Below are 20,612 nucleotides of genomic sequence, written 5' to 3'. Positions count from 1 at the left end.
CAGAATAAATACCTCATAAGATAATAATTAACTAAAAAGAAATAAAAGTATTGCACTGATTAACAAAATAATTACTAAACACAATAAACACATTTCTAAGTGTTTGACTTTATTTATATGATCACCCAGTATAACCATTACTACCATTATCACCATCATCATCATCATCATCATGATCATTACAGAAATAAGGTGTAGTGCTAGTGGAACTTTTAGTAATTACTAGCCTAATCCTACATTCACACTAGCAAGCAACAATGCAACAGATAAGCACCGAGATTTTCACAGTTTTATACTATGCAAATTAAGTGTGACAGTAAAATAACAAATCCAAATGACTGGTTTGAATGATTCTTTGGACCAAACCTATAGTACACATGGTCTGATATTTCTTCAAATCCCACTGAAAATTTTGTAATAAACTCTTGTCTAACGTCTGGGAAGCTGAAAATTGTTTGTTGGTGCAAACATTATTTAAAAAGTGTGTTATTTAATTTGTGTTTTACTAGTAAGTTTTACAAATTACTAATAACTACAATAGTAACTACTAACTTTGTCATCAGAGCTAAAAAAAAGTGCTGAACATGTCCACTAGTGACAACAGTAGCATTTTCTACATGTCACCTAGAGCTAAACTACAAGCGAAACGAGTGGCTAATTGCTCGCTAGTGTGAACATAGGGTGATAGCAATCCTGCTGACAAAAAAGTGATTCATGCTGAGGGTTCATTTTGACAGCACAGATTTTGCTGCAGAATAAATTCCTCACATCCACAGGACTCTCTTGTACATTCATTTACTCTGTGATGAGCTTCTCAACAGTCAGTCTTTGTTCACACTCTTCCCTGCACGGTTTGTAAATCATATGACTTGTGCTTGCTACTGAGCCTACACAACGTGCAGATGCTGATCTGTGTCAGTAAACCTGGACTCAAGCTGGTTTGTATCTGTTGAAATATTTCTCTTAGACAGTGAAGCTCTGAATCATGACTTGTGTTTTATAGGCAATCGTGTGCTTTTCACTAGTGACAGTCATTAGACATTGAAGTTATATATATAAAGGATAGTTTGTCCTAACTAAAGGACAAATTTCTATAAATGTAACAAAGGACAAAATCTGCCATTGTTCAAGCAGTACAGGGAGCAGGTGATGTGAAGAGTTACATATGAATTTGTTTTCCTTTTTATATCAGTGTTACATTTGTTACATTTTACATACTTCCCCTTTAAAATGGTTATCATTGTACACATTTTCTCCCGAGTCCAGACAATGCAAATCATATGTATATGTGAATATGCAAGCTGAAAAATAATGCATTATTATAGCTATATGCAGTTTTGCTTTTTCTATCAGTAGACATGGAGATGAATAGAAACACCTTTAAGACCAACAACATTGGAGTCATGAGCACCAGGCTTTTGAAAAGCAAAGAAAGTGATTAAAACAAGTATGAGACAATACAGTTGGTTGGAGCACAAATACAAACATGAAAGGACTAGCATTAGTCTACATGCTCACTTAACAAATCTTTTCCATCCTTCTTTCATTCCCCATTATAAAAAGTATTCTTTTCCCCTGAGATCATTTGATTTGTTTCTATCTGGTCTGATTTCTTTGAGGAACTGAATTTCTTTTCTATAGTATAACTACTGTTACACTTTTGGTATTATAATGTCATTATGCAAATGTCTGCATGAACTATATTAATTTTTAACTTGCTAGGTGTGGAATGTCTTCACTAAGTGATCAGGTACAGTGGTCCAAGTTTCCATGTAAACTACAATACTCCTAGAGTGAAAGGTTACGTGGAAAAAGTCTGCATTTTTTTTTTCAGTTTTCATTCTGTTGCAAGTTATGAAATAAAAGGATACTGATATGTAGTTATTCATGCTTATTAGAATGTTTTTTTTTTCTAAAGGGTCAGTTCATGTCAATTTGACATGACACAGATCGACTTACATGTATCTCATTTTTATTTAAAACCTACATACATTCGCTGACATTTGAGTCAACATTCACTGCCACTCTCATTTCAAAACTGTCAGAACAATAAGCTGTTTAGCCTATATACTGTCTCTTCCCTAGTTATGTGCTCTATTTTCTTCCATGATCTCCAAACTCTGACCATGTTTCATCTCTTTTCATCACTTACCTGAGGTCCTTCTACATGCAGTCTATACACACCAGTGCAAACTTTCTAATCTACATTTCCTATTAATCCCAGCCATTATCCTGTGTCAATATCCCGCCCGCCATGACAGCTCTCTTCTCCGTGAATGATTAACACAGGAAAGTACAGAGCGTCTTGATAGGCTGGTGGCCTGTCTCTCTCCTCTCCTCTGGCCTCACCATTTTCTATGTCATCTCCCTGCCTCACCCGTCGTTCCTCCACCTCACTGTTCTCCTCATCCTCCCCCTCTAGAACACCCCTTGTCTCCTCATCTGACCCACGGAACCCCAAACCTAAAAAGCCACCTCCCTCTTCCCCTCGTCCTGCCAATCCTCCTCCGAGACTCCTTGAATGAAACAGGCAGGTATGTCGATTTCGTGTGGTGTGCAAACGTCCCAGGGAAAAGCCACTGCGACTCAGCGCCAACCTTCCTCCTGCTCTGATGGGAAAGGAGTTTGCCCCTACAACTATGTTCCCTCTGACCCAGGAAGGCAGAGATGAGCTGCTTGTTGTCCTCCGGCAGCGAGGACAGCTCTGGAGGAAGTAGCTTGAGTTGCGTCTCATTTGGGCCGCCATTGCAACAGACAGTGGTGTGTTTGGGTTCATGTCCAGATCCATTAACAAGGCCTCTGAGTAGCTGGGCACTATTTGCTGGTTGCAGCGAATGTGCCACTCCAGTTCTGTTATGTCTACTGTGTTTACCCGTGATATGACATGTAAAGTGGGACCTCCAGTGCCATGTTCGAAGCCTGTCTGGTAGTTGTCTCTATTTTCATTTTCATTGGCATCCTCATTCTCACCAAACAGCTTCTCAACATGATAGTGGACATAGGCTGTGCGGTACTCAACCACCACACGGAGTGGCCAAGACAGCAGCAGAGCAGACGCCAGCCAGTAGACGCAGCGACGTGTATACCAAGGCGGCCGAGCAGGATCTGGAAATGCCAGCATGTGCTCCCTAAAGTCTACATTCTTCAAGTGCATTCCCTCACGTGCTTCCATGTAGTCATCCAGACCTTCATTATCACCAAAGAATCGGGCACGCTGTGTAAGGTAAGCGGTCTCCGCACGTGCACTGGCAAAACTGAAGCACTTAGTGAAGCGCAGCCGGGTAACAGGGTGATCCAATAAGCCCTGCAGCTCCTTGGACACATCCTTGACACCATGCCGTGTGTAGTCAAACTCAGAGCTGGCGGTGTGTGTGTTGACCCGTTCGTGGTATACCTGTGTGGTGGTGTAGGCATCACCATTGCGGTAACGTGTCACTTGCCTGGTCCGTCGTACATAATGATAACTAATGGCCTTCCACCAGATGCATGGTGTGGCCTGCTGCAGACGCTGGATCCTGTCGTACACCTGACTGATCTCCACTTTGGACAGGTTGGCTGTTTTGGAGTAGCAATGCCAGCACTCCACTAGGTAGACAACATAAAGCATGGCTAGGAAAGCCACAGGGATGTAGACATATCCGTTGGAGCAGGGACTATCGTGGTAGAGCCGGGCTCGGTCACCATAGTAGTAGGTAGGACCTTGGTCGTCAGAAGCCATGACTGTGATGCGATAGAGAGAGCACCAGCCTAGCGTGCCAAAGCAGCCGTACATGAGCAAGGTCAGTAGCAAGCACTTCCAATGAGACTCCCGGCACAGAGAGCCACTAAGGGACTGCTTGAGAGGACGCTGCTGTAGGTCAGAAACAGGATGGGAAAGGAGAGGGAGAGAAATAAGAAAGGTGTTAATAAGTTAATATGAAGTTTTATGTTATATTTTATAAATGTGAGAAATAAACACAGTGCACAATTTGTCTAGTGATTCCATGTAATTCATTTGCATTGGAAATACATGGCCAAGTGGAAAGCCGTCTCTAAATTTCTGACACATAGCTCAGACAGTAACTTGGTGAAATATACTTTTCCCTTCCGCAGTAATTGACTTTTCTCCACCAGTCTCTTGTGGGTTGAATACATTTCCTGGCTGCTCGTAACTCAAGCCAAGCCTGCTTTTAACATGCTCTGCATCAGTGTAGAGAGGGAGCACTGAATGCTTTTAGACGCATCAATGCATTAGCATAAGAATATGTGGCTGGTTCTCTTCTGCCACTTCTTACCCTGGTGGCATTTTAAGGTACTGCATTTGCTGATTTCAATTACAGTGTGAGGGAATATTGACATGACATAATGGCTTGAAACACCAAATAGAGGCGCAAACAAATACAGCTAAAAAAGTCCATATTCTCCACACAATCAATACTCATAATCAGTATTGAATGCCCATATCCTTTTCACTGGATGCTCTCAAAATCTCTCCCTCTCTTTCAGATGTGTATATACACACACACATAAATCTGCTAACAGTCAGAGCAATGCCCTTGCCGTGAGAGACTGCAGCACTTAAAGGCCAGCTACAGTCCAGGAGAGGTTGTGATAGCTTTTGCTTTTCTTGGCAGAGGTGCAAAAGTTTAATTGTTCTAATTTACCAAGGACAAATTGTGATGTGTGCAGCAAAATTCGCTAGGACATACAGTGAACTTGAATGTCATGTCTGGTTTTTGCACAGTCCCGTATCTAAAAGGATTTTAGTTCATTTTAAAGATTCTCTTGCTTCATATTGAACACATTCTGTCAAAAAAACATTACATTCCTTAAATCGTATTAGGCTACATTAAAGAGTATATGTTTTCAACTTTATTTATCAATAAATAGGATATGTTGGACTCTAAGGCCTCATTACCTAATGATCTTAGAGTGCAAAACAACAGGCTACATTATCATTGATTGCTCACTGAGTGGATGCTCTATAATGACCGACTCAAATACATCATCAAAAAGTAGGGTACGGCAGTAGAAGGGTCAGTAAGAAGTAGTAAGAAGGTGCTTCTGCTGTAAGAAAAAAAATGTCCTCAGAGGCAACAATGATGTTCTCTAGTAAGCACTTCTGGAATGTTCTATGATTAGCACTATTTGATTACACTCTGACATGGCAATTTGGCACAAGCGCATAAATAGCGTATATAAACCCAACCGCCGGTTCTGAGCCACTCTAATAGGGTAAATTATTTAGCTGCTCTATAAGACTCTGCAGCCTTGGAAGTGAACGCATTGAATGATGTGAATGCTTTTACATGAAGAGCACCAGAGTGCTGAGAGCTTGAGTCAGATGGAGAGAATAAATGAGCACAAAAGTGCACTGTGTATGTGTGTGTGTGTGTGTGTGTGTATATATATATATATATGTGTGTGTATATATATATGTGTGTGTGTGTATATATATATATATATACACACACACACACATACACACACACACACACACACATATATATATATATATATATATATATATATATATATATATATATATATATATATATATATATATATATACATAGTAATACTAAGATATGATTTGACCCTACACAGAGCCCAGCTAAAAGAATTGTAATAAAATCATCAATAAACCAGAGATTCCTGGTGTTTTTCTAACAGCGTTCAAAAGTTTCTAACAGTATTTTAATAATGTTTTCACAATGGAAAGAGGGCCCTGTGGTTTGACATGACATTTTGATGATAGTTTGATGGTTTTCCAATGGACTGTAAAAGTATTCTGCAGGAATATGCCAGTCTCTGTTGGTGACCTTGTGGTTACAAGCTGTGGTCTAATGATTTGGAATGATGCTGCAAATCAGACTGTCAGCAAGAAAACGGGAAAGCACTGGTGTATAACATTCATGCTTATCAAGCTGTTAGCTGACACAACAGAACTAAGAAACCTTATTCAGGGAATTAAAGCTATTAGATCTTGGTCCAAATATGTTTAATATTGGTAGATAAGAAAAAATAAATAAAAGGGACTAATACAATTAACAGCGTTGTTGTGTCCTGAATGTAATATGAACCAATAGAGATGATGTAAAATAAATAATTAACAATATTACATGTTTATCTGCCATTATTTTTGTGAATATCTTTTCCCATACAAAACATATAACTGGCTAGTGGACTGCTATCAATAAACATAGATACCATGTCAGTGCTGGATTATTGGTTTCTTTTTTCATTCTTAGAAATGTAGAAAGAGCTTAAGAAATATACAAAAATACCGCAATTTTGTCATCACTAACACACAGTTTTGCTCATTAAAAAAGCTAGCAAGATTAGCACTAAGTGCACAGGTTCTGCAGCTAAACCATATTTCAGGGGTACTTCAACCTAAGAGCAAAGTATTGTGAGATGAAGGACAAAGCCTTTCTCTCATATCATAAAATATTCAGTTGAAGAGGCACTGGGATTGAAATGAATCTCTCTTCATGAAAGAAAACATAGAATTATCCAGCAGCTAGTCATAACATCCAGAGTTTGTCAGTAAAAGGCATATGGAAAATGATAAAAGAATATGTGTTATAAAAAAGAATATGATGTGCACTCTTACATTGCTGGATTACCCACTCAGCATATAGTTTATATCTCTATCTCATATGGACACTTCACCACAAAAGCCGAAAAGCAAGCACACAACCCTTCCAGAGCAACATGCATCAGAGGAGGCAGAAATAACAACAAAAATTTGAAGAGCAGTTGTTAATAGAGTTCCAGTGAACAAAGTCAAACAATTTAATTGTAACATAAAATATATTATATAATATTATTTAAAAAATATTTTTAAAAACCTCAATAATATAATCCTAGACACCACCATCCCCCTCTGTGTCTCCCAGTCTATTGATTACTATGTAATATAATATGGGCGGTTAACTGAGCAAGCATGAGTGAGAGTGTTGGAGTTCCTAGGTTCAGATCTTGACACAAAGATCATACAACATGAGGGAATATGACAATTATACCAATGCACCAAAATAACTGGCTCCCATGACTTCATATTCAAATCAATTATAAGGGGTATATTTAGTAAACATTATGGGAAAGGGTACTTGGATACTTCTCGATTACTGACATAAATTTGAAGCCTAGCGTTTTGATATTTGACATATGCAATGTTTCTCAATCTTTATTTTTTTTTATTATTTTAAAATGATGACAATAAGCATTGTGTTGTTACTAAACAATGTGCACGTTTTCTGGGAAAAATAAAAAAGGTTAATAAAGGTATAGATTGAATGGAGGAATGAGTAACAGAGCTGTTAAAATGACTTTGCTACAGTACAAACAAACTTTCTTTCAATACAGCCCTGACTTTCAATGTAAGTGGCTAATCATCAAGCCAACATGATTATACAGAATACAGATTATACAGAATATATTATCACATATGTAAAAGATACAATCCCAATGGGCTACAGTGTATGTAGATATGGAGAATTTTGATAAGTTGGCACAGAACATTTGAAAACAATAAAGTAAGGAACGTTATACAGTCATGATCACACCTATTAAGAACGTTTATAGAAATGCGATAACCTAGATTTGGTTATTGTTGTTATTGTACACTAAGTGTCATGTATGAACCATTTCTAGCTTCTTAAACATTTTGATGGTGTCACAATGGGCTGAAAAATTATTTCCCAACATAAAGAGGATTCCACATGATGTGCAGATTTGTGGTGGAAAATTATTATTCAGTTCGTTGTGAAACCAAGAAAAAGGTTTCATCAAAAGGTAGAATCCGTCAATAAACAACCCCATCACCTTTTTAACACTTCCAATTTTATCTGTGGTTTCCATGACTACTGAGATGGTGGTGAGATGCCAATAGCCCCACCCCTTTTATAAACAGGTCATTACTTAAAATTATGTAAACTGTAAGAGATACACGTTAAGCGTTGGCCAGAGAATAGAGATAATACTTAATAACAGGAGCTACACTGTACAGCTGTAGAATTGTTCTTGATGAATCATCTACACTGTTTAACATGGAATAATGTCTGGAAATGGTCTTGTTAACGCTGGACCAAATCTGCAAAACAAACCGGCATGCAAGCCAGTAAAAGGTCCATGCATGCTCCATCTGCATTATCCTAGGTCAATAACAATTAGGTTATCAAAAACAAGCTTTAATTTCTTTAAATTCTGCTTTATTCAACATTTATGAGTTCTTTCTCACTCTAAAAAAAAATAAAGCAAAAAAAACAAAAAAAAAAAACAACACAGTATAGCAATAACATAACTTACGAATAATATAACTCTTATGTATCCTATATGAAGACTTTGACTCTTTACCTCTTCCCGTCCACCCCCGTTCAGTGTGGGTGCCTCTCCAGTCACTGTTACCCCCTGCATCCTCAGGCGTCTTTCTCTGTTTGACTTGCATATATTATTATTGCTGTTGTTGTTGTTGTTATTGTTGTTGTTTCTGACATGTCCTGGGTCGAGACTGTTTTCCGGTCCAGCCCCGGGACCTTCCTGCTGAGATGCGCCTCACCGCATCTTAAAGCAAGCAGGCGACGCATCTCCGAAAACAACCTGCCATCCGCGCGATAGATTAAATACGACTCTTCCCTAGAAATGATCGTGTCCTTGCCCTCTCCTTCACGCCGCGTGCCTACATCACCAGGCCAAACATGAACGTGTTATTTCGCTCGGTTAGGAATACAAGGGTATCCCTGCATGCGCGTGCTGGTCAGGAAATAACAGGTAACAGGTATCGTTACGCTTCGCTTCCTTTGCGCACGTACACGGCCACAGCAGGAGGACTCCTTCCAGAAATCGCGCGTGCACCCTGTGATTCTCTTCTTCTTCTTCTCTCTCTCTCACTCGTGACAGATTCGCACTCATTACCGTAATTATATTCTTATTTGAAGGATAGATTGTGAATGCACGCGACCGATTCTCCGTCGTGTTCCCTTCTCCCACACCCCCACGCATCCCTTCAACGAGCTGCGCTTACCTGATCGGTCACGCTCGCCGCGGGGTGACGTCATGTCCACGCCCACATTTCCTCTACATTCAATAAATACATCATATCCATGGTATACATTATATATATATATATATATATATATATATATATATATATATATATATATATATATATATATATATATATATAAAACACTAAAAAATTGTTATCATACGTAAAGAACACAGGCTTTAAGCATGGGGTGGAAAATGAATCCATGAATAGGTAACAAATTAAAACAAACTCATACTTTTACATAAATTCGATTTAAATAATAAAATTTGTGTAAAGTTCAAAGGAGTTATAGATGCCTTATTTCAACCCCTGTTCCACATGTGACATGGACACCCTTGATGATACTGTTTTGGGGCACATATTAAATAAAAGGTAGCTTGTGCATTTTTTAAGCAAAAAATATCCAATTGGCATCTCTGGAAAATTGTCCGTAGTGTGTGATTGCCTTAGTGAATGAGGGTGTGTGTGTGCCCTGCGATGGGTTGGCACTCCGTCCAGGGTGTATCCTGCCTTGATGCCTGATGACGCCTGAGTTAGGCACAGGCTCCCCATGACCTGAGGTAGTTCTGATAGGTGGTAGAAAATGAGTGAGTGAGTGAGTGAGTGAGTGAGTGAGTGGTCTAGCTTGACATGGTGGCATGTCAAGAATCAGGATGTTCATGTAGCCTGTAATCTTTACCTACATGCTCAAGCACATCCACCCATGATGCCATGTCCTGACTTACAGACCCCTTCTTGCATTGTCTTTTCACTCACAGTAATTCTTCAATAATGCACATCTGAGTTTGCAGCAGTTCATCTACATCATGGCTTGTCTGGAGACAGTTTGGACTGTACGAAATGTAACGCCTTATTTTGTCCTTCCTCTTAATTCTACTAAAAGGACTTCACGACAAGTTTTGTATTTTGCTAAATAAAAAGAGTAAATTTTATTTGCCAGTATACATGTTTATTCAAAACTATCCTCAAATATTTAAGTACAGCATAAAAAGAATGCTCTAAATATGCATTAGAGACCTGAAGGGTCTAATAATGATTTGTCTGTGATAGCCACACGAATACATTGCAAGAGTGTGGAAAAGTGTGTAATATATGTTACTAAATACGACAAACTATAGGCTTTTCCTTTTGTGTGTACATAAAGGATAACAATGTGTATATGTCCTATACAACAGCACGTCTCTATCAGTAATATAACTGTTGTATACATACCTGTATGTATGTTCATTTTATTATCTTAATGAATATGAAAGACATATATTGTCTAAATTGTAATTCCCTGGAAAACACACACTGGGATCCATATTATTCATTTATTCCAAAAAGGAAGGAAGTGTCAAATTTTTGGTGCAAGTGTTGGTTAAAGGGTTTGCTCAGGAAGAAGTTTCCAGTGCTGAGATCTTTACTTTAACTTGTCTGATCTAAACCACAACCATTGACCACTTCCAACGGATTTAAAAGATCATGAGTGGGTCATTTCCCTAGTCATCTGTCATTTCAGCTTTACTCAGACCCCAGCATCAGCATCACTTAGCGAGTGAGGAGAACACGGAGACACACTTCCTCCCCGGGTTTGTGCCTTCCTTTTCCTGCCTTTGGATTTGGCTTTGGCAAGCCTGCTGTTGGGATGTTTGACTTGGATGTGACTGTGCAGGCTGTCCTGTGTCTCAGCAGTCAGGCCACACTCTTCACACACATACAGCTTGTCCCTACGTTCCTTGTAGGCATACTGTTGGACAACACCATGAACCTTTTTCAGGTGAGCCTCCAGAGAGCAGCGCTGAGTGAAGGCCTTCTCACACACAGTACACTTAAAGGGCCGCACACCTGCAGGAGAAATTAACTGGTTTACTGAGGTGTGTCAGAGAGATGAAGCAAAAAAGAAGAAGATGGTAACACATGATGACCAGCTCACCTGTATGGGTGCGCACGTGCCTCTTAAGGTCAAAAGTGTCGTTGAAGCCTTTCCCACAGTATTCACATGAGTACTTCTTAAAATCGCTATGAGTCCTCAAATGACGTTTCATCACTCGAGCTAAACTGAAAGTCTTATGGCATACTGAGCAGGAAAAAGAATCTGGTGTGGTTTGTGAGACATTCAATGTTTCATTTTCCATCTCAGTAATCTGCATTTAAGAATGAAATTACAAAGAGAATTTAAACTCAGTTTTAATTTGTGCAGAACTTTAAACAATACATATCATCTTACAGCTTGACAAATATCTGGATGCAGATTTAGATCCCTAATGACAAGGAAAGGAAAACACAATATAAGGAAAAAACCAGATAGTGCGGCAAATTATTTATATTCAACAACTGCCTACTATAATGTCAAACTACACCATCTAAGTTCAGTATGAGAACACGGTGAATAAGGTTCCCTGTGCTTATCCCATCATCTTTAAAATTACAGCAGTTCTTGAATACAAAAGTACAGTATCCAAGAAAGATTATCTATTGCAGCTATTAGTAAAAATGCTGAATAGAATCAATTGTGGCAAAGAAAATAGAGACTAAATATCTCAAATGTGGCAGCAGGCCCTCTATAAGAATTTTCTTTAATGTCTCCAAGATGTAATTAAACTGACCTTATTTTTCGAGCAGATGAAAGGAGGCCTGTGTGAGCTCGACTCCTGCATGGCAGAGCAGGACAGCTGGGCAGTCGAGCTGTGAGATTGATTGTGTGTGTGTGTGGTCTTGCTTTGTGGGGTAGAGGGACAGACGGGCAGCTCAGCAGGGCTGTGCGCACACTCATCATGGCCATGACGAGTGAAGAGCCACACTGAAAAGCAAGCAAAATTGGCCTATTATACTATCCAGTTAAATAAGTACTAACAATTCCACAAATGGGTCAGGACCGTGTCCAGCTCAGACCGCAAATTTCCCATTCTCCAATACACTCAATACATCTTTTAGTTATTTGATGAAGTAAACCATGGAGCATGGAAATACTTGCATCCCTGAAGTACATCAATGAGCTACACACATGGGACATGCTGAAGCCCATGCAAGGGTTTTCAAAGGGAAAACACTCTCAGTGGCCATTTGCAACCCTCCCCTCACATGGAACAAGCAGTGACTATGCACAGTGGCTCCAACTAGTTCTTCGTACCCTCATTCTCTACTTGACCCTAAAAAAAACAGCTGCACTGTTATTTTGATTCTAAAACTTACAATGAGAAAGATAACGTAGGTCATTTTCAAGTATGAAACATAATAATAAATGAGTCAATAACAAACTATAAACTATGAGAGTGTTCTTTGATGGGCCGTTTGATGTGCTCAGAAACAATGTTTTTATTACACGATGTGACCATTCTTTTACTACATTTCCTACTGGGAAAGTTTTCTTGCTGCTTCACTGCCAATGATAATTTCTACTTAAACCGAATGATCAGATAGAATTAACTTTTCTAGACAGATGTTTTCACTGGTTTCTTCCATCCAACACTGGTCTGTTATAATTTAATTTTCATCTGTTTGTTTATGTAGTCCTGGGTACCAGGCTACTCTTTTGTGTGTGTGTGTGTGTGTGTGTGTGTGTGTGTATGTATGTGTGTGTGCGCACGCGTGCGTGTGTGTGAACTCATGGTGAAGAAACATTTCATTCTAAAGTATTCTAGCTAATCAGGGGAATGCCCATAACCCTTAACTTTACTAATTGAGTTTTATTATGTACCTAGTAATCAATGATCTGTTGATCCTTTCAAAACAACTTTTATTCTGATGTATAATGCTGAGAAACACCCACAGCTAGTCAGCTAAAGTTACATAGGTAACATCATTTAGGCTACAAATTATTTATTTAATGCAATTTAGTTTGGATATAATAATTGATTATTTAATGCAAGTTAGTTTGGACTCCTTACCTGTGGAGGATGGACAATGAATCACAAGCTAATAATTATTATATATATCCTCTAAATATGGATCCTCTATTCAAACACCTGTAATGAGCTTTAAGCCGCGGTGTTTATCTCAGGTGTTTTCTTTTAGCTCTAAAGTCTAATCTAAAGTCTAAAGAATAATAATAATGTACATGACACCATACAGAAATCCTGTGAATAAGACAATAACAAAAACAATCACCTGGTGTGTAGATGTCCCCGCGTACACAGTCAGGTACTTCATTCCAGTTTCTTTTCCCGGAAGTGGTGCTCGTCTTTTTAACCAGAAACACTCGCGGCATTTTTTTGTATGTTTTTTTTCTATGAACCTCAAGAATCCTTTGCTGTTACTTTCAAGCCTAATTTCAACCTTTAATCTGTTACCTCTGGCACATTATCATTTAACCCGCTTTCGAAATGTTGGTGTTGGTGAAGTTCACGTTTACTTCACGCTCCCAACTGAAATGAACTGGATTCATTTACCTAACCAGGTAAGTCTCACGCATGCGCATTTGAAGTAACGGTGTCCAAACTCTCAGTGTGCCAGTAATGCATCGACTCAATGAAAACGTTATATTTAACCGATGTTTTTTTTTTTTTTAACCGAGCAAAAAAAAAAAATATATGTTTAATATGTTAGTAGGAATTCAAAGAAAAAAAAACCCAAGCTACTCCTTTATGTTGTGTCAGATAGTGTGGGGTGTTTGGTTCATGGGTGTGGAGTAATTACTAGGACAGTAGGCTTTGTTGAATGAATGAAATAAGAGTCAGTGGGCCTGAGGGTGTGGAAGGTTGGGGTGGGGGTCTGTGTCCCATTGCTTAAGTATAGACAGCAATTAGCATTTAAGACAGACCTGTACATTTCTTACACTGTCTTGACATCAGTCATTCAGTGTGGCCTTGGGGGAAGAATAAACACAATATTTAATCAAGCTGCTGATTTAATGACTACTTTGATGCAAAGGGTTGACACCTAGTTAACTAAGTCTCGGTGCTATGAGTTTTCTTTAAACACTATTTTTCCTCTCTGCATATTCACATCATTAATAAGGTCAACTCATCTTCTGTCCCACTTCTCTGTGGATTTAGTGTTTCATGTGTCCTCATAACAATGTTTACTTTATTTGATATCTGTATATTAAATGATATAACTTTCAATATTTAATTATTTTCTTGTTGGTTAGCATTTCATAATTTATCATATTGTTTATTTTTTATTTTAAAGGATTACTAATCAGTATTTCTTATTTATTTATTTTACAGATTTGATATAGATGGCCAGGTTTCTCATCTGTTCATCAGAGTTTTGTCTACAGCTCTGTATGCAAATAAGAAGGGACTCATTGCTGTCTTTAAGATCAGATAAGGTTTATTCAGGTAGAACAATGGGCCCTAAGCCACTAACAGCTCCAAAAGCAAGCACACACACACACACACACTTAAACTTTCATAAACTCAAACATCATACTATATTTTGTTTGTGGTTACCGTGGAGCCAATAAACACTACCGGAATTCACGACCAAATGATTTGAAATATGTCACTAGGGGGCACGTCGTAATTAAATATTATAGAGTCGGTCAAGAGTTTGGACCAACGCGCTTTCCGTACTAAAGGGTGTAAACACAATATGGCGGCGTCCTGTTGTTCTGTTTTAGCTATATTTAACTATCACTCTGTCTTGTAGAAAGTTAAATGGCTTTTAGTGTACGACCTGTTAGAGTATAAAATCACCATTTACCTGGTTACCCGAGAATCATGGCGTATCAGTGTGTATTATTTACAGCTCGGGCTTTCTTCATTGCACCCCATCGGGTGACCTGTATACAGCATTTACGCACTGTTCTGCCTCTGTCCAGGCGGTCTGATGGAAAGCCCACGGTCTGGAATCGTTTTAAACCCGTGTCACTGACATGTCAAGGGCTCCATTATGTACCGTTACTCCCCAGTCAGCCAGTGCGCACTTCCCATTCCGCCGTGGTGAGGGATGTGGTGCTGTTCGACCATGACAGGACGCGCTTCTTCAGGCTCCTGACTCTGTTTTGTGGAGGTCAGATCCTCTTTTGGACCTATTTGGCCTATTTTGCGTTCACGGGACTTCGAGACACGCGAAAGAGCAGCAAAGAGCCTCAAAGCGTCAGGACGGATTTGGGGCTTTTTAGCTTTGACATGAACCTTGGATCAAATACCTGGAGATTTGGATTCACACTTGGTTGTCTTATTATAGGTCAGTGTTCTGTCAGTCCTTCTCAGGAACCTATGGGTATCTAAGAAAAGACTTAGGATTAGGCGAAACCTGCTATAATAACTTTTAAGGATGGGTTTGTTTAATATATATTGTGTATGATGCTAATATGCAATAAGTTGTGTAAAAAAAAAAGGATTTTACATTTTAGAATCTGTGTCAAACTATTTTAACAGGAAAATAAAGAATATATTATATATGTATATTAGTCACTAATTATTAATTGAACATAGGAATGAATATGATAGAAGACAGGAAAAGCTGGGGATCAGGGGAAAGGAACTAATGTATGTGCAAAAATTCTTTACAGGTCATCAGATGAAACTAGAATAATTTGAATATTCATTGGATAAATTTGAGTTTATTTTGCTTCATATTAAAATAAACATGAACATTAACAGCACTTACTTTTATACAAATAACCTTGACTGTCAGTATAGGTACTTGTATGGTCCTTATTTTTATATCACCATTATCTCACTACTGTTCTCATACCTGTCTTTCTTTGCCATTAGGAGGAGGAATTGTTGGACTGGGCGTATTGTTCAGCCGTCGCTCTGTCAGTCGTGTGGTTCTGCATAAGGGAGGTGGAAAAGTGACTGTGTGTACTCAGTCACCCCTAGGTGTGAGCAAAGCCTGGCATCTAACTGTACCTTTGAATCAAGTGGCTTGTCATGCACACAGGCAGGAATCACCGTCCTTCATCCCTCTCAAAGTAAAAAATCACAGGTTCTATTTCCTTTTAGACAAGGAAGGGAACCTGAACAATCCAAAGCTGTTTGATGTCACTGTTGGTGCCTACAGACCATTATAGACGTCATGCTATTGACATGGTTAAAAACCCTTTTTATAAAAACAAAAATGAAACAAGATAAATGTTTTACTGCTGATAAGTGTGTTTCATTCGAACTATTGTACACGTGGCAAGTAATAAGCTTTAATAGCAATAAAAAGATTTCAGTGTATTACTAATTTGCATGATTGTCTTTGTCAAATGACAATTTGAGTTTAGAGAAAAGAAATTTTCTATAATTAAGTCAATGACCTGATTTAATTTACCCATAGAAATAAGGATTTATGTGCAATGTAAATATATGCCACATTTTAAGCAGTCACTTTTTATTTATAAAAAAAAAATCTATAAATGGAGGCAGATGACGTTTGTATTTATTCAACTTCATTTTCTAATCTTTTGATGTTTCGTAAAGAACTTAGTTTTGAGTCATTTGTATAGAGCCACATCACTTTCTTATTCACATAAAATTGACTGAAACTGTAAATGAAAAGAAGTAAATGTGCAGAAGGCTGTGTAAGCAGGTTGTATTACTAATACTACAGGGAAGTTGGTGATTTCACGAACATCTTAAAATGAAATACTAATTCATCTTTGTTACAGATTACAAACAGGTCAAAAATGTAGAATCATTTCTTGCAACATGACAAATAACCATAAAAAACTTGTGGGTGACATATTACTCAGCTCTGTAGTGGACAAGAGTGACTAAGCTGGTGCAGAAATATTACACAGTTTTGAAAATTGATTCAGATAGCCAAAAGCTAAATCTCTTTTTTTTAAATCTCGATATTGAAATTTGAGTCTCAGCTACTGACAAAGACAACAAAGCAGAGACTAATGCCACCTGAGGGACAGAGGAACAGACAGAGAATAGAGACTGTGGATATCAGCAGGATATCAAATATCAAAAAAAATCTAATATATAAAAAGAAATGGAGATAAATATGAAAAAAGGGATTAGTGGGAAGAAATATGAACTATATATCCTATTAAATAATTATACGCCTAGCAGCTTCCAAGTTGTAAACTGCTGCGTATAAACCGGGTACAGAGTAAAGAAAGGATCAGCAGGTTAGTCATTAATTTCTGGGGAAATGGCAGAAGTAGAAACATCTGAAAAATGTATCATTGAGGTTCCACACTGAAATATTCAGTGTAGATTGTTATTGACCAACCACTAGATATTTGAGAACAAATTGTAATTCATGTACCATGAATTGACAAATATATGATAAACAGTTCCGAGTAAAATTTTTTATTTTTTTTTTTTTTGTGAATTTTTGAATTTTTGCACAATATGTAGTACTTTAATTTTAAGGATGGACACCAAAAAAAAAGGACTATTGCGAACCACTACTGTGTTTGTTTATTTGACCTCGAACATATGTGAAAGCGATAATAAAGCTCATTCCCTGTCGTCACTTTGTACAAGGATCGAGTATCACGTCTACTACAGGAGGAGAAGGGAGGGACTGGAACACACTAGTGTAGTGAAAAATGAATTGAATCACGTGCTTTACTTCATCCCTGGATTGAGCGCGTGGAGTCGTTTGAATTCACCCTGTGGCGCGAGGGATCTCAATTTAGGGGAGAGGATGAGATAAAGAATATGCGGTTTTAGGAAGAAAAAGCTAACTTGGCTGTCTAAATGACTGGTTTTTGATGGTCATGGTAATCCTGGAGAACTTTTGGAGAGATGTATCAGGGCCACGGGAGCGTAGGTTTCAGTTACGGACTTTATAGCGACATGGCATCCAGACTGGACCTGAACACCAGCACCCACATGCACCACCAGAAGGTTCGTTAATCACTAATTAAATAAATGTAAATGCAACCAAAATAAACAGATGCTTGAGTAATAGCAGGATAAAATAAAAAGTAAAACGACGTGTGTGTGTGTATATATATATATATATATATATATATATATATATATATATATATATATATATATATATATATATGATAATAACATGCTCAGTAAATATAAGAATAAATGTTCATCAATGATGAAATCCTAATGATAGCCCTACCTCTTAACACTTTCAAACTTTTGTTTTCTTCCTCCTTTATTAGAAGTTGTTTTTAAGTTCGTATTTTTTTTTCTTCCCTTATAATATTTTGCAGAAGATCTCAGATATAACCACATCTTGCCCCACTAGTGACTCTGTCACCTCCAGGCCGGATGATGAGTGGCTTCTGGAGTCGTCTCTAGTCTCAGAAGCAGAATGCGCCTGGGACCCCATGGCCTCGTTTTTGCCCTCTTCACTACCAAACTGTCCATGTCTCCTGTCACAGTGTTTTAGTCCAGAGCTGCTCCTTTCTGGGACACGAGACAGATCTCAGGATCCAGAAAAAGAACCCAGCAATCAACGTGTAAGTTGTAGATGAATTTGTAGATATAAATGTTCCCTTTTTGTGGTTGTTGATTCTAAACAGTAGAAGCACGGATGAATCTTTTCAATTGACTCATCCAGTTATGGTAAAGAGGGCTGTGTGATTCACACCTTAGTCACATAGGATCTCATAGGGTGAGTCAGTGTATTAATATTCGCGCGGGATTCAGAAAAGCTTTCACTTAGACCAGATTGTAAATCTGGCCGTTGATGAGTAAGTGCAGTAAAATTTGGGAAAATTTGGTGAAAATCTGTGTTTGCTGTGCAACTATATCCCACAAGATGGCAGTATAATCATTCACTTGCTTATTTATTGCCATATTGCTTATGTAAATGTGGGAGAAGGTTGGTTTGGGAGAATTACATCATGAACTTTTTTTTTTTAAATAGAGTTTGTCCATACAATTAAATGCTATTTTTTGCCACTGAATCACTTCTAGACATCCGTCGAGGAGTGTGAGAGGAGGAGAGCCCGCAGGGAAAGGAACAGAATAGCAGCGGCTAGATGTCGGGATCGTCGACGCATGCTTACGGACACGTTACAAAACGTGAGTCTCATGAATAGAATTAAATTTTGATTGTCTTGTAACTAATACTAAAGTGTTACCAACTAACCATTTCTCCATCCAGAGTTTAGATACTAATATAGTAAGATAGTAACATAATAGTAATTTCTGTCATGATATATAGCATTGCACTGATAAACTGTTCTGTTTGACTTTTTAGGAGACTGAGCAGTTGGAACGTGTGAAGGCTCAGCTGGAGGCAGAGATTGCTGGGCTGGAGAGGGAGAAAGAAAGGCTGGAGTTAGTTCTGGAGGCCCATAAGCCTGCCTGTAAGATGGATGGCTCTAATCCTGAATAACCGTCGATCCTTCAGAACTGAGTCTGCAGGTTCAGATCAGTCCTGAAAGCTGACATTTTTAAGAAAGCTGAAAGGGGAATTATGTTACCATGTTAAACACAAGTAACATTATATTTTGCATGTTGTTTACAAATATAAGAAATTTTTATCCTATTTTTCAGTCTAAAGGTTTTGGAAAGTAAATAATTAAAATTTTAGCCACCATATTGAATATTAACTTGTATTATTAAGTCAGCATGTCCTGACTTGGAATAGCCCATAAAAAGCTATTTGACCATTTTTAGTGTTCTTAATGTCATCTGTAGACTACAAAGTTACCTGTGTCCATTTTCTGATTAATTAAAAAATCATTTATTCCAGATATAAACCTTTACCATCTATGGATGCATAATCACAGTAGGGAATACCTTTTAAAGATTATGCAGCATAACACAGATATGGCCAGTAACTTCTGTCAATGAAACACAATAAAGATACTTAGTGCATACATTAGGTCGTGACTGAATTATTTCCCTAAAATGATTATTTAAATGAACATAATTTTGTTTTATATACAAAGAAGAGGTATAAGAAGGAAAAATAATCTATAGGTAAAATTTTGTTTGACAACAGTTAAGGCACATAAATGATTACATTTTTGTTAAGTAATTGTTCTTTTATCAGAAAATCCAGATTCCAATATGAATAGGCAAATTGGAAATGTTCCCTTTTTCTGAAGCATGTTTTTTTTTTTGTTTTGTTTTTTCCTGACCTGCAGCTTACCTTTGCATAATATTGAAACATGTTTTGCTGTTATATATTATTTTGTGACACACTAATACACTGGCACCCAAAAGGAGCAGAATATGTCATGGCCATATAAAATCTTAAGGATTTTTTGTTCTGGTGTCTGGTTTCAAGGTCTGAAGGAAGGAATAACTCTGGATGAGATGCCAGGCCATTGCAGAGCTCCATGCACAAACTTAGAGGCCATTTAACATAGCCAGTTCACTTATTGGCATGTTTTTGGAAGGTGAGAAGTAATGTGTAGAAATGAACTAAAGTGTGCATATATATTCTTTTCTACAATATATATCTTAACCAAATCAGAGAGTGGCAGCTTTTAAGATTATCAAGATTTGGTCACACATTGATCTTTCTTTAGTAAGATGTGACTAAGTATTAGAATCTTGTTCCCACGCATCAGTAATTCTTATGCATTGTTTTTTTTATTTTTTTTTTTTTTATTAAGCATGGATGATCCCTACTTTTAAGTGTATATTGAATGATTTGGAGGAGCCACAATAATACTACATCATTAATACTACACACAAATTATATTCTATGTTCTGTTATAATGGTTATTCGGATGCCCGCGAGTAAGCAGTAGGTGGCAGCAATGTATTCTCCA

The 20,612-nt window shown here is 37.8% G+C and overlaps 4 protein-coding genes across 5 annotated transcripts; 2 read left to right on the top strand and 2 right to left on the bottom strand.

The window, feature by feature from the left end:
* Window positions 1–8,865, bottom strand: LOC132859854 (transmembrane protein 151B). Of its 2 annotated transcripts, none has more exons than XM_060890820.1 (2): window positions 8,293–8,865; window positions 1–3,850 (listed from the first exon to the last, which is right to left on the bottom strand). In XM_060890820.1, the coding sequence occupies exons 1-2, from the start codon at window positions 8,398–8,400 to the stop codon at window positions 2,228–2,230; spliced, it is 1,731 nt and encodes a 576-aa protein (XP_060746803.1). In that variant the 5' UTR covers window positions 8,401–8,865; the 3' UTR covers window positions 1–2,227. The 2 variants fall into 2 exon arrangements, with proteins under 2 accessions (XP_060746803.1, XP_060746805.1); XM_060890822.1 differs by having other exon boundaries at window positions 8,341–8,865.
* Window positions 8,866–9,951: 1,086 nt separating this feature from the next.
* Window positions 9,952–13,428, bottom strand: ovol1b (ovo-like zinc finger 1b). Its single transcript, XM_060890819.1, has 4 exons — window positions 13,124–13,428; window positions 11,623–11,816; window positions 10,950–11,160; window positions 9,952–10,861 (listed from the first exon to the last, which is right to left on the bottom strand). The coding sequence occupies exons 1-4, from the start codon at window positions 13,221–13,223 to the stop codon at window positions 10,542–10,544; spliced, it is 825 nt and encodes a 274-aa protein (XP_060746802.1). The 5' UTR covers window positions 13,224–13,428; the 3' UTR covers window positions 9,952–10,541.
* Window positions 13,429–14,504: 1,076 nt separating this feature from the next.
* On the top strand, window positions 14,505–16,134 carry tmem223 (transmembrane protein 223). The gene is made up of 2 exons (XM_060890730.1): window positions 14,505–15,148; window positions 15,682–16,134. Exons 1-2 carry the CDS (start codon window positions 14,680–14,682, stop codon window positions 15,978–15,980), a joined length of 768 nt encoding a protein of 255 aa, XP_060746713.1. The 5' UTR covers window positions 14,505–14,679; the 3' UTR covers window positions 15,981–16,134.
* Window positions 16,135–17,287: 1,153 nt separating this feature from the next.
* On the top strand, window positions 17,288–19,672 carry fosl1b (FOS like 1, AP-1 transcription factor subunit b). The gene is made up of 4 exons (XM_060891094.1): window positions 17,288–17,760; window positions 18,090–18,338; window positions 18,799–18,906; window positions 19,085–19,672. Exons 1-4 carry the CDS (start codon window positions 17,659–17,661, stop codon window positions 19,220–19,222), a joined length of 597 nt encoding a protein of 198 aa, XP_060747077.1. The 5' UTR covers window positions 17,288–17,658; the 3' UTR covers window positions 19,223–19,672.
* Window positions 19,673–20,612: the final 940 nt, after the last annotated feature.

This window comes from Tachysurus vachellii, chromosome 17 (assembly GCF_030014155.1).
Source record: "Tachysurus vachellii isolate PV-2020 chromosome 17, HZAU_Pvac_v1, whole genome shotgun sequence".
Classification (NCBI taxonomy): domain Eukaryota; kingdom Metazoa; phylum Chordata; class Actinopteri; order Siluriformes; family Bagridae; genus Tachysurus; species Tachysurus vachellii.
This window is presented reverse-complemented; position numbering and strand designations above follow the sequence as displayed.